Here is an 11,789-nt window from a genome sequence, read left to right as displayed (position 1 = left end):
GCACAAGCCAAGGCCTCCTCCGGCCAGTGTAGGCCTGAATCATGTTGTGTCTGTCCCAGCCTCCATGCTTGTCCGGCGGCTCCTGGGCGTTCGGTGGTTCAGATGTGACTCTCTTAAAATCTCGCTGTAATTATGTAATCCGTACATGTGGGGGAAGATCACCGTCGATGTCTGGGTCTGTATACTTGTTCCTGGGCGATCAGATGCGCTAGGGTGGGACTGTACACAGCACACGACGGATCCGACCGATCACACCCAACCACGAACAGGGTCCGAGATCCAATGAGTTGAGACCGGGACCAAGGTGCCCAGTTTGCTTCTGTGTTCTCCGACAGGAGATGAGCTACGCGGTATTTAGTTAGCGCTGGCCATGTCGATTGGCCGCCTTCCTTGGGATCAGCAACCGCAGCGCGTCAATTTTTCTCTGATTTTCTCTTTTCTTTCCACGTCTTGTGGGGGTGAGCGAAAACATAATCCCCATTGCTTCCTGGCCCTTTGCATCATGCCCGCCATGTACGGAATGTAGGCCAGAGTTTCGTGTATAACTAATCCCAAACTTGTACGGAAATGCAATAATAGCGATGGGAACCTGGTGCATTGCGTACTCGAACACCACTCGACATCCTAGAAAATGAACCGTAGTTATCTGAGATGCCGTCGGGCACATCCGCACTCCACCCACTCAGCTCCCGATGCCTTGGTGCCAGGATTGGTCACAGCCGCTACGCGCCGATCACTATTACTTTTTGCATGGGGCCCTGTGCACTAGCGCCGCGGGGTGGGGGGGCGGACCGCATGGTCGCCGTGCTTGGTACTGATTATTAGTGAGCGTAATCCGTATTGTAATCCGTACTGGTAGCATCGTGGGATACTCCGCTTCTCCGATATCCGACGGATCTCGAACCCTGCTGTCACGGAACGTAACTATCTCGATTAGTTAGATGAGAGATCAACGCCCACGAGGTCAGCACCTGAATCCGCCCGAGCATACACAGTAGAGCTTCTCCGCATGCTCCGCTGCCGAGTCAGACGACACTCCTCCGTGCTCTTCCAAACACGAAGCCCAGGGCCGCGGCACGGATTGGAAAGTCCTTAAGTTCTGCACCCCAGGCGGGAGCTCCGAGGTCATGATGGGCGCCAAGGCGAGTACTCTCTTGGCAAACAATGGCTGGGATCGGGAAAGGCAAAGTTGGTATGCCAAACGGTAACCTACACTCGGTAATTAATAGCTATTGAGTTAGTGCAAACCTTGTTTTGCGAGAGAAAAAGAAAGACCCTTCCATGATCAGCCTCGAAGTGTCAGCGCTTGCTTTCTGAACCCATGTTTCTGTCATGCCTGTTTTCTTTTCTTTTTCTTTTTTTTTATTCCCGAGTCTATTTATTTAGTACGGAGTGGTCTCGATTAAGTTACCGCATGCAGCCGGTTGACCGTTTTCCCCGCTCGTTCTTTGTCCCGATCTGGCTCCTTCCAATGGGCCTAGACGCCGCGACGGTTAGTTGCTTGGCCTATTTCTCTTCACCAGTAAGTAGTCAGCGGGCCCGGAGACTTGGGGTAATGATGTAGTTCAATCAGAACAGGGCTGAGGGTTCAGAGAGATCGTTGTATACATAATTACCTGCTTTAGGAACACCGACTGAGACAGGGCAATGCAACTTCAGAGACAATAGGTGGCTTGAAAAGACGCACGGGCCTAGAATGTGAAATGCAAAAACGGGAAAAAGAATTGGGCAGGAAGTAGACAGACGAGTCGGAACAAACCACTTTAATGCTGGCTTGCAGAGGGGTCACAACTTCCTATCTAGTCACTGCTAGCTCCCAAAAGCCACAGTCGCACAGGGTGTGACTGAGATTTGGGTTAATGCACAGGCACCTCTCCCCGTCGACATCAACCTCTGCCGTCTTCAAGATTGAAAGAAAAAGAAAAAGGAAGGGAGAAAAATAATAGGCTAGAAAGGAAACAACCCGCCTGCAGTGCTTCCTTGCGATACCATAGCGGCTCGCAGCTGCAGTTGTGCAGCCTTTGGCTGCAGGTTGCGACCATGAAAAAGCGCCCGAGGCGCTCAATGTTGCGGCCAGCAGAGTCAGTAATGGCCCCTAGTGCAGTTGCATGAGACTGTTTTTGCTTCTTCGACTGCAAGCAAACATTTCATCCCAACCCCGCTCGAACGCCGCCAATATTCGGCCTTGAGAATCTGTTGGCCGCTCCAAACTGCTGCTGTTTGCATCTTATCAAGCCACTATTATGCAGTAGTGCAAACACCGATTCCTTTCCTGAAGGAATCGATCTGCTTGCCATAGTGGCCCCGGTTGAGTTTGTCTTTGGTATACCAAAATGCTTGTTACTCTTCATCACCTCGAAGGCAAGGTGGCCGAGCGGTCCAAGGCGCCACGTTAAGGTGTTCAAACCCTTAATCCAAATCCGTGGTCTCGAAAGGGGCGTGAGTTCGAATCTCACCCTTGTCATCAACTTTTGCTACTCTTCTCCAGTTTTAGGAAACTGCAAATGCGCGGAATGCATTTTTCTTTCTCATTAGAAGGTCTGTGAACGTTCTCCATGCGCCTCCATAGATCTGGCGCTTGATCATAAGACGATGACAGGTTAGAGGTAAGGTGGGTAATGTGTTCTGGCATAATTATCAACAGCAGAAGACTCTTGGATGGAGGACAGTGGCGCGTCCTTCCGCAGTTCGGCTCGAAAATAGGGTTCATGGTATTGACGGTAATTTCTGATTAACCCAGCCTGAGCTTGACAGCATCGTCGCCACAAAGTTCAGACTGGCAGAGGATGGCAGCAGCAAAAATCCCCGTGCAGAACCCGGGCCGCTTGAACTATTAAATTAATATACGGAGGTAATTAACGCTCAAAATTCCGAGTCTCCCCACAACCTACAATGTTTCTGATGAATTCCATTATCTAGACGTTTTCGAATCAGGTATGTACGTCAAAAGCATCTCAGGTAGCCGCTTAAGCGATTGGTACCATCACCTAGCTCCGAACGATCCGTAATGAATTAATCCGTATCTCGCAGTTTCCGCTCGCCTCTCCGAGTTGACCTGTCGATTGTCACCGGAGCCAGATTATCCGAAATGGATCTTGCGTACGACTCAGGTATTGGAGAAGATATGACTCTGGTCATCACTGAGTAATGGTGTTTCATGAGGAGAAAGCCCTCTGAAGGTTCTACCACTCATATGGCCCCGGCAGCAACCAAACTCCCCAGAACGCCAGGGGTTCCATTTGAGAAATGGCCAGTTGCTTGCACTTGGCAGTGTCTTCGACTTGGCTTTTGAGAGGGAAGTTCGCTCATGCTACCTCATTCAGCCAAGAGACTAGGTTCAACACCTTACATGAACCTCACGAGAGAAAAACGTCCGCCAGGTCACAGCAAAGCCACTGTACTCCACAAATTAAGGAAACTGACCTGAACTGGTAGATAGGCAACTAGTGACGAGCAAGTTTGAGGCTACCGACTCATCGTGGCAGAGATTTACACACACGTATAAGCGGATGAGACACGTTGCACCACAATATCATCGCTGGCCTAGCAGGAGGGACTCAGGACAACCGTGACCAATTTTGGCCGCCTAAACATCCTAGTAAAGCCTATGCCGATCCAAACCGGCTAATATGAAGAATACGACCGGTGAATTGCCAACCCCACACGACCCAAACGCTGAGGTCCAATGCCCGGGACAGCCGGGCAACGGGATGCTCGACTTTCGGAGGTTACTCTGGCGGTTGTTAACTCGCCCCGGACAGATGGGACAAGCACTCGGGTCTGATATACACGTATCCTGGAGGGCCTCGGAGGAGGGGGACAAGACGCAACTCAGATCAGCCTTGATCCAGATCCCGTCACCTCTTGTCATAGAGCTGATTGTTTTTTAAGATGAAGCTAGTCTTAGCATACACGTTGATAGCGGCAGCGATCGGCAGCGCCTCCCGGGTTCCCCGGATCCCGCGACAAGGCGGCGGCAACATCACGTTCGAGTGTGCCCCGATCCCGTCCCCTTTCCCGACCTGGGATGAGCTCCCGCTGCAGTCGTCGATGCCGGACCCCTTCCTCCCGCTCGCGTACACCACGCCCGATAACGCGGCGGATGTCGTGGCCGGCAGGGGCAAGGGCAGGGTGCAGACTCCCGAGGAGTGGTACCGGTGCCGGCAGCCCGAGATCATTCAGCTGCTGCAGGAGTACCAGTATGGCTACTACCCGGACCCCTCCGAGGAGAAGGTCGAGGCCACGCGCAGCGGCAACACGCTCAACATCGTCGTGACGGCGGGCGGCAAGCAGGGCAGCTTCAGGGCGACCATCTCGCTGCCCTCGGGGGCTTCCGCGTCGAACCCGGCGCCGGTGGTGATCAACATTGGCGGGATGCAGAACCAGCCGTATCTGAGCGCGGGGGTCGCCGTTGCGCAGTTTGACTACACCACCGTATCGCCGGATAGCAATGCAAAGACGGGGGCTTTCTGGAGTATCTACAACGGGAGGGACATTGGTAATTAACTAAACCACCTAGAGTCCACTTTTTGTTTACCTTTTTTTGCTTCAGCCACGAACAGAGTGCTAACACGGCCGGAAAAAAAAACGGTTGTATAATCAGGAGTCCTGACGGCCTGGGCCTGGGGCTTCCACCGTACGCTGGATGCCATCAACCTGACGGTCCCCGAGATCGACGCGGCCCGGGTCGGCGTGACCGGGTGCTCGCGCCTGGGCAAGGCGGCGCTGGCGGCGGGGCTCTTTGACAAGCGCATCACGCTCACCATGGCCATGTCGTCGGGCGTCCAGGGGGCGGGGCCCTACCGGTACTACGACATGAGCGGGCAGGGCGAGAACCTCGAGAACAGCAAACAGGGCGCCGGGTGGTGGACCAACGGCAAGCTGGGCACCTTCATGAACCACGCCCAGAACCTACCGTACGACGCCCACACCATCGTGGCGGCCATCGCGCCGAGGGCCGTCATCATCGACCAGGGCACCGGCGACCCCTTCGTCAACAGCAAGGGCACCGCCGTCGTCGTCTACCCTGCGGCCAAGGTCGTCTATGACTGGCTGGGAGTGGGTGAAAACATTGGCATCAGCGTGCGCGGGGGCGGGCACTGCGATCTGAGCGGCTAGTGAGTGGCAGACTAGATGTCCTATCCCCTTCTTCTTCTTCTTCTTCTTTTTTTTTTTTTCCAGTGGCGGGGCTGACCGATGATGCACCTGTTGCTTTAGCACGGCTATCCTGCCGTACGTCCAAAAGATCTTCTTTGGGACCCCGACAGACAAGGACTACAACAACCTCGGCTCGTACGGCTCACCCGTGTCGTCCGCCTTCCCGTGGGCAACGGCGGTTCCCGGAGCTTGAACCGGGTTCGGGTCAGACTGGCTGAAACGGGAAATGAACAACATAGCTTGAGGTAGTTACGGGGAACTGACGACACAACGAAAGGAAGTTGCCGAAGATGCCACTCTTCATAGAAGACACGTGTGTAGCCTGAGCCTTCAAAAAGATGCTCAGAAAAAATCAGACCAAGTTCCCCAGGTGATGTGGAACTGGCGATGAGGATGACATGGCCTTTTCGGCCAGTAGCGACGATGGCAGAGACCCAATTGAATGAAACTCGCCGTGGCATGAAGCAAAGTTCCACCAATGTCACAGCTCAGATTCCATAACTACTGCGAGCCTGCCACTGCCAGTATATGCTTGTCAGGAAGGTGGGGCCGTCATAAGCTAGGGGCTATTCTTTTTTTTTTTGGGGGGGGGGGGGTGGGGGAGAGCAGCAGTGGGCCAACGTCAACGCCAAGTTCTCGGCACGCATGCGGAAACACACCACAATAAACTACACCGACCACGTTCTGAGCATTCCATCGAGCCCATCTCGCAACGGCAAGGTCATCGCGGCGCATGTTAGGTCACATAGAGCTGCCCCCACCGCTCGAATCCCTTGGGACGCCACGATGCAGTGATCGCCTGAGCGAATTCTCCCAGGGTTTTGCTTGAGAATGGAGAGGTTTGGCCTCCGGGCAGATGGTTCGCATACCCCGTGTCCCTCGTCATCAAACTTCGACTTTCGCCTCCCCTCCTAGAAGTCCTGTCGTTCTGACACAGCACACGGCACAGATCTCCAGTGGTCCTCAATACCAACCGAACTGCTCCTCGCGGAGCTGTCGAGACGCAGTGATGCCGACGAACGACCAGCATGCGGCTCCGGGAAGAAGGGGTACTATGACACGGGCATCCACGTGTTTGCCCTCTTCCTGATTCTTACCCTGAGCACTCTGTGTATGTTACATGCTAGTTACCACAGCTTCCGCACTGCGAATTTACTGTTCTCTTCTCTGACTGTGGACGGGCGACAGCGTGCGGGTTCCCCCTCTTTTCCCAGCGCCTGACCAAGGGCAGCAAACGCCAGCGCAACATCATCTTCCTCTGCCAGCACTTCGGCACCGGCGTCCTGATGGCCACCGCCTTTGTCCACCTCCTCCCGACAGCGTTTACCTCGTTGACCGACCCATGCCTCCCGCACATCTTCAGCGAAGGATATCGGCCGCTCGCCGGGTTGATTGCCATGGTGTCTGCGTTCGTGGTGGTTGCGCTCGAGTCGTACTTGACAACGCGGGGCGCGGGACATTCCCATTCGCATCACGGCTGGGAAGAGGAGGAGAGCGACGACGGCGACACGGCTGGCAATGAACACGGGCACGCCGGCGAGTCTGCTTCGCGGCATCCCCGGCGCGACCTGCCGGCGAACATTGCGCTCGACGACCTGGAGGCGACAGAGGGCTTGGTCGCGGGCGCGTCGCCTCTTCCGGGATCCACGCCCACGATGGCACCTCGCCGGCACGACCCGCTCAAGAGCCAACGAGATAGCACCCAGGGGGACGACCGCGAGTCGCTGGACCTGGATCTCGGTTTCGAGGAGCTGCGCCAGAGCCCGGAACCGAGCCAACAACGCAAGTCCGAGCCCAGGCCCCCGCCCCTCCAGCACGTCCCCAACCCCGACGAGCAGAAGCGCATGATGCTGCAGTGTGCACTGCTCGAGGCCGGCATCCTCTTTCATAGCGTCTTCATCGGCATGGCGTTGTCGGTCGCCACCGGCCCGACCTTTGCCGTCTTCCTCATCGCCATCTCTTTTCACCGTACGTCCGCCCGCCGCTTTCTTCCTTTCTTTCGTCCCTTGTTCGCAAGCTCCCGGTGTCTTGGCCTTTGTGACTGACACAGGCGACGACAAAACAAACAGAATGCTTCGAAGGCCTCGCCCTCGGTACGCGCATCGCCGCCCTGCACTTTCCGCGCTCCTCGCCGCGCCCGTGGCTGATGGTCCTCGCCTTCGGCGCCACGACGCCCGTCGGCCAGGCCATCGGCTTGTTCGTGCACAGCTTCTACGACCCAATGAGCCAGACCGGCCTGCTGATGGTGGGGTTCATGAACGCCATCTCGAGCGGCCTGTTGTTGTTTGCCGGCCTGGTCCAGCTGCTGGCCGAGGACTTTCTGAGCGAGAAGAGCTACAAGGTGCTGAAAGGGAGGAGGAGGGTGAATGCATTTCTTGCCGTCGTCAGCGGCGCTGGGCTGATGGCTGTTGTCGGGGCCTTTGCCTGAGATGTCTTTGTATCTGTGTACAAGCAAAAGACGGAAAGCGGCTCGGAAAAGGGTTGGGTGCATGGGCGTATAGGACATGTATTGGTGTGGTGCTCGCATTGTATTCCTTCTGCTTTGTCCTATCCTGCGCATACATGCATAGTTATAGATGGGACGGCGTTGTGGCTGTTATTTATGAATATTTGCGCCAAGGGGTTGATCCGTATATAATATCTATAATATCATAGGATGGAACCCCGGTTTTTCTTCTTCTCTGTCCGCCGCTCCCTCACCTACTCCTGCATCACACCAGGTAGTAGTCGGCTTGGCTCGTAGCTCTCTGGGCCCCTTGCACATACTGATCAAAGGTCGCTTTGGGCACCTTGGCGTCGTCTAACGACGCGGCGAAGGTGCCGATATTGTCGTGGATCTGGAAGCTGCTCGAGCTGTCGGCGGGCTGCGACACCGGCGTCTTGCTAACGGCCCACGCAAAGGTGTTGACGGCCGTGGTGCTCAGCGCGCCGCCGTTCCACCGGCTGCATCCCGAGCAAACCATCTCGACCGTCCAGTGCGTCGAGTTGGTCTCGGCCGAGATGATGCGGTACGTCGCCGACGAATACACTGTGGGGAGGCTCCGTCCACTTGATTTTGTCTCGCGGCACGCTTGTCAGTTCTCATCGATTCGTTCACAGCACAGGGGTAATTAGGGGTACAAAACAAAAACAAACAAAAAAAAAAAAGGAAAGGAGGGGACGAAGACGTACGTTGCCCACCGCGAAGAAACCGTCGCCCCTCCGCTGCCGTTGGGCCACGCCACCGTCAGCGGGTTGAGCGTCATGCCGCCGCCCCAGGAGAAGCCGGCCCAGCCGAGCGAGGCGGGCGCGACAATCTGCAGCAGCGTCTGGAAGCCGGTGTTGGTCGACGCGCTGTCGGGGACGGCGATGCGGAAGACGGGGACCGTGGGACCCCACGAGTACTCGAGGTAGCAGATCTGCGTCGTCGGGCTGCAGTACCGCGACGTGCTCTGTCTCTTGTCCAGCGCCGGCGCCGGCGCCGTCGGGGAGCCGAGGCCTCCCCTCAAGCTGCCGAGCAACAGGACGAGGAGGCAGAAGGAGAAGACGTCGGCGATGGCAGTACGCATTCTGATTTCGCGACAGCAGGGCTCCTTTTTTTTTTCGTGGGTGGGTTGGGAAAGGAAAAGCTTCTAGAAGATCCAAATGGATAGGTATATAGTATGTGTTACGGCACTTGTAAGGCAATTACCCTATTTCCGACGATCGCTAGCCTCCGAGTTTCCAGACTGGGACGGCGTAGAGATCGGCGTTGTATGTGTACGGCTTCCCTTTATGTATAATTATATACGCAAAGCAGATTCATTACCGTTCCGGATAAAACGGGGCTCGGGGAACAATATCGTCCTGCCATGGCGTGTCAAATTTTGGCTGTTTGTAATTGGGCCATCGTCTGGTCCTACGGGCTTAGGCTGAAGACGAGGGCTACAATCAAGCTGATTACGAAACCGCATTGTTGATCTGATAGAAGTTAGCTAGCCTCAAAATTTTTTTTTTTTTTTGGGGGGGGGGGGGGGTTCACGGGGCTAGAAAGACCGATGGCGCGTGTAAGAGAAGATTGGTGGAAACGAGGTGACGCGACCTCATAGGTAATTAACGGAAGTAGTCAAAAGAGAAAACAGGAAGAAGAAACAGGGCCGAGAACGGGAAAAAAAATTAAGGGCGGCGAATAAAAAGCGTAGTACGACGTTGATCGAAATCAGTTGTCTCATATCCTCACCAAGAGAATGAGAGCATTGTAGAGCACAGTTGATTCAATGATTCATATTGCGACCTATTAGCGTACCGCTTCCGGCGAGTATGGCAAGCTGAAGAGGACTTGCAGTCCATCTCTGTCTCCTAAAATTCGGATAATCATGTTGTTTCGGGGGCTGCCTCCTGTTGAGTCCCGTAGATCCCCGACTGCGAGATTCTCAACTGGTGGAGAGACGCCTGCTCGAGCAGCTCGTATGTCATCCGCGTCCCCATGTGTCGAAAGCAAAAGCGACGCCGCAATTGCCCGCCAGAAATTGCACCTTAAGTATGGGTATTCTGACACCATGGCTGTGTCTACGAGACGGGCGCAACCATATTGCGCAGTTTCACCCTCCCTAGACCCGGCATGACGTGAGCTGCCAGGTGTCATCGATCTTCTGATTCAGACTGTCGATGTCTGCGTCCGTACCGGTGTTGTCTGAACCTGCACTGGTTGAGGGCGTACGCCTTCACGGGAAAGAATTCCAACTCGGCTGACGGACGGTTTGTCGGGGGTTGGCGTGGCGACAACAAAGTAATTGGCAGCAACGTACTGTATCGCAATGATCGAGTCGGAAGTCGAGTTTGCGCAAGGCCAAACGCCTGTGGACAACAATGTGTTAATTAGGGAGGGGATCACTTCAAGCTCGCCGGAAACACCACGAACCATCGGAGCTGACAAGGTATCCTTTGGCATCGTAGTATAAGTGAACGACAAACTTGCAGCGGCAGCCCAAGGCGCACCGAACGGCAGGAATCGGAATCATCCATTAGCTAATTGGTCCGAGAGGGACCAGCGTTGAGTAGACCACGCAGAAACAGCAGTGAACATTGTCGAGGTCGGTGATGTAGAAACTTGCGATGCCGGTATTTCTAACAAGGCCGTCGGCTTCGGTATTTTCGGTACGACAACGACGATGGACTCCCTGGGACAGGGTACTAGGAGCAGACAAGTTGCGATGGAGAGCGCCGTCAGTCGAGAACTCAGGTGAGTACTTATTCGGGTGGCCGCTAGTCTCTGGAGAAGTCGACAGCGAGACGGAGATCAGACTGGAGAAGGTTGAGGTTGGCCGTGCGCGAGAAGACTTCTACCAAGCACGGGCAGGGGAGGAGACCAGAGATCTGCTCATTGCTCTCCGTCTGACTGACCACGGCCAGGCGGCGATGTGTTGTTTGTTTGCCCAGTTGATCGATGATTGACCAAATGTGCTAATTATGCTAGCGTCGTGAGTTCTTGACCGATGCGTTCATGTATTATTAGGTCAATTAACAAATCGAACAGGTCGAAAGCTCTGACAAATGGGGCTGATATCGACGATGGAAGAAGGTAGATTTGATTCGTCTGGTGTGCCATGATTGTAATTGATTAGATATTAGGCAAGACTATGGAACGTGGCTTCCCGCTCAATGGAAGAGAAGAACCGGCGAAGAATCGCGACTTACAATGGCATTGGAAAGAAGTAATAACTCTAACCTTCATCCCTGAAAATGTTTAATAACAGCACGCCAGCTTTGATATCGAACATGCCCAAGCCAGGGTCGACATGACGAGTATCATCTTTAGTAGATTCGAGGGCAGGTCTCGCTGACCACTCCGATTCTCCACGAAAAAAAAAAAAAAAAAAAAAAAAACCAAGGTACCTTAGGTACCTGTCTACCTGGTACTGGTACTTAACCAACTGAGACTAGGAATCTCTCTGTGAGGACAGCAATGACCCCATCTGCCCACCCCCCACTCCAAGCTTCTAGTCTCTGATATACCTTACCAGGAAGGCAACGAAACAGATCATCCCAACGCTCCAGCCCCCGCCGATTCTCCCAGTGGCTATTTGTAAGCGCCTGCAGTTTCACGTCTGTCAATCGCGGCCTTCCTATCATGCGCGCCGCCTGCCAAGCGCCTTGAACGGGCCAGCAAACTTAGGGCGACAGGCATCGAATTGCATCGAACAGGAACACATCCTCTTGGTCATTTAAGCCCTTAACAAGTCTCGCTAGAGATTTGCCCGCCCGCTTCTGGCAAGTTCCTCAAGTTTCGTAGGCTGTAACTGATACAGCCGTTAGCAAACAACACTTGTCCCGCTGATATGATAGAAGATGGAAAACATGGTTCTCGTCCTATCCGTGATTCGCAAGTCGAATTGTTAGATCGATAGCGCCATCAAATAGGAAAGGGCAAACCCCGGTCGTATAATAGGCCACAGGCGTCGAGCCATACGCCCAACGTCGCTGCCTCCGACTCAAACGCAGACCGGGCCGCGCCACGGTGAGCTAGACGATCGTAATGAGTAGAGGAGGCCTAACTTGAGACATCCTCGGTGGACTATTACAATCCTTTTGAACTTGAGAACCATGACAAGCATATACGGGCCAAGTCGTCATCTGCCAGGAGAGCCGAGTCAGACCGTCAACACACTTCGCCC

The 11,789-nt window shown here is 54.5% G+C and overlaps 4 protein-coding genes and 1 non-coding gene across 5 annotated transcripts; 3 read left to right on the top strand and 2 right to left on the bottom strand.

The window, feature by feature from the left end:
* The first annotated feature begins 2,360 nt into the window (after positions 1–2,360).
* On the top strand, positions 2,361–2,464 carry P884DRAFT_t160. Its single transcript has one exon. It is a non-coding gene; the product is annotated as a tRNA-Leu (tRNA).
* A 1,427-nt stretch (positions 2,465–3,891) lies between these two features.
* P884DRAFT_250437 (4-O-methyl-glucuronoyl methylesterase) lies at positions 3,892–5,591 on the top strand (the record flags this gene model as incomplete). The annotated part of the gene is made up of 3 exons (XM_069440643.1): positions 3,892–4,498; positions 4,604–5,117; positions 5,218–5,591. 3 exons carry the CDS (start codon positions 3,892–3,894, stop codon positions 5,348–5,350), a joined length of 1,254 nt encoding a protein of 417 aa, XP_069294378.1. The 3' UTR covers positions 5,351–5,591.
* A 224-nt stretch (positions 5,592–5,815) lies between these two features.
* On the top strand, positions 5,816–7,838 carry P884DRAFT_332270 (Zinc/iron permease). The gene is made up of 4 exons (XM_069445774.1): positions 5,816–6,016; positions 6,107–6,268; positions 6,346–7,125; positions 7,227–7,838. The coding sequence occupies exons 1-4, from the start codon at positions 5,989–5,991 to the stop codon at positions 7,583–7,585; spliced, it is 1,329 nt and encodes a 442-aa protein (XP_069294377.1). The 5' UTR covers positions 5,816–5,988; the 3' UTR covers positions 7,586–7,838.
* Positions 7,839–7,868: 30 nt separating this feature from the next.
* P884DRAFT_209711 (uncharacterized protein) lies at positions 7,869–8,705 on the bottom strand (the record flags this gene model as incomplete). Its single annotated transcript, XM_069438955.1, has 2 exons — positions 7,869–8,205; positions 8,329–8,705. 2 exons carry the CDS (start codon positions 8,703–8,705, stop codon positions 7,869–7,871), a joined length of 714 nt encoding a protein of 237 aa, XP_069294376.1.
* A 1,020-nt stretch (positions 8,706–9,725) lies between these two features.
* P884DRAFT_272599 (uncharacterized protein) lies at positions 9,726–10,820 on the bottom strand (the record flags this gene model as incomplete). The annotated part of the gene is made up of 6 exons (XM_069442536.1): positions 9,726–9,814; positions 9,924–9,972; positions 10,037–10,057; positions 10,200–10,419; positions 10,519–10,602; positions 10,813–10,820. The coding sequence occupies 6 exons, from the start codon at positions 10,818–10,820 to the stop codon at positions 9,726–9,728; spliced, it is 471 nt and encodes a 156-aa protein (XP_069294375.1).
* Between the last annotated feature and the right edge of the window lie 969 nt (positions 10,821–11,789).

The sequence above is a fragment of the Thermothelomyces heterothallicus genome (assembly GCF_042370625.1).
Source record: "Thermothelomyces heterothallicus CBS 202.75 unplaced genomic scaffold P884_scaffold_29, whole genome shotgun sequence".
Taxonomy (NCBI): Eukaryota; Fungi; Ascomycota; class Sordariomycetes; order Sordariales; family Chaetomiaceae; genus Thermothelomyces; species Thermothelomyces heterothallicus.
This window is presented reverse-complemented; position numbering and strand designations above follow the sequence as displayed.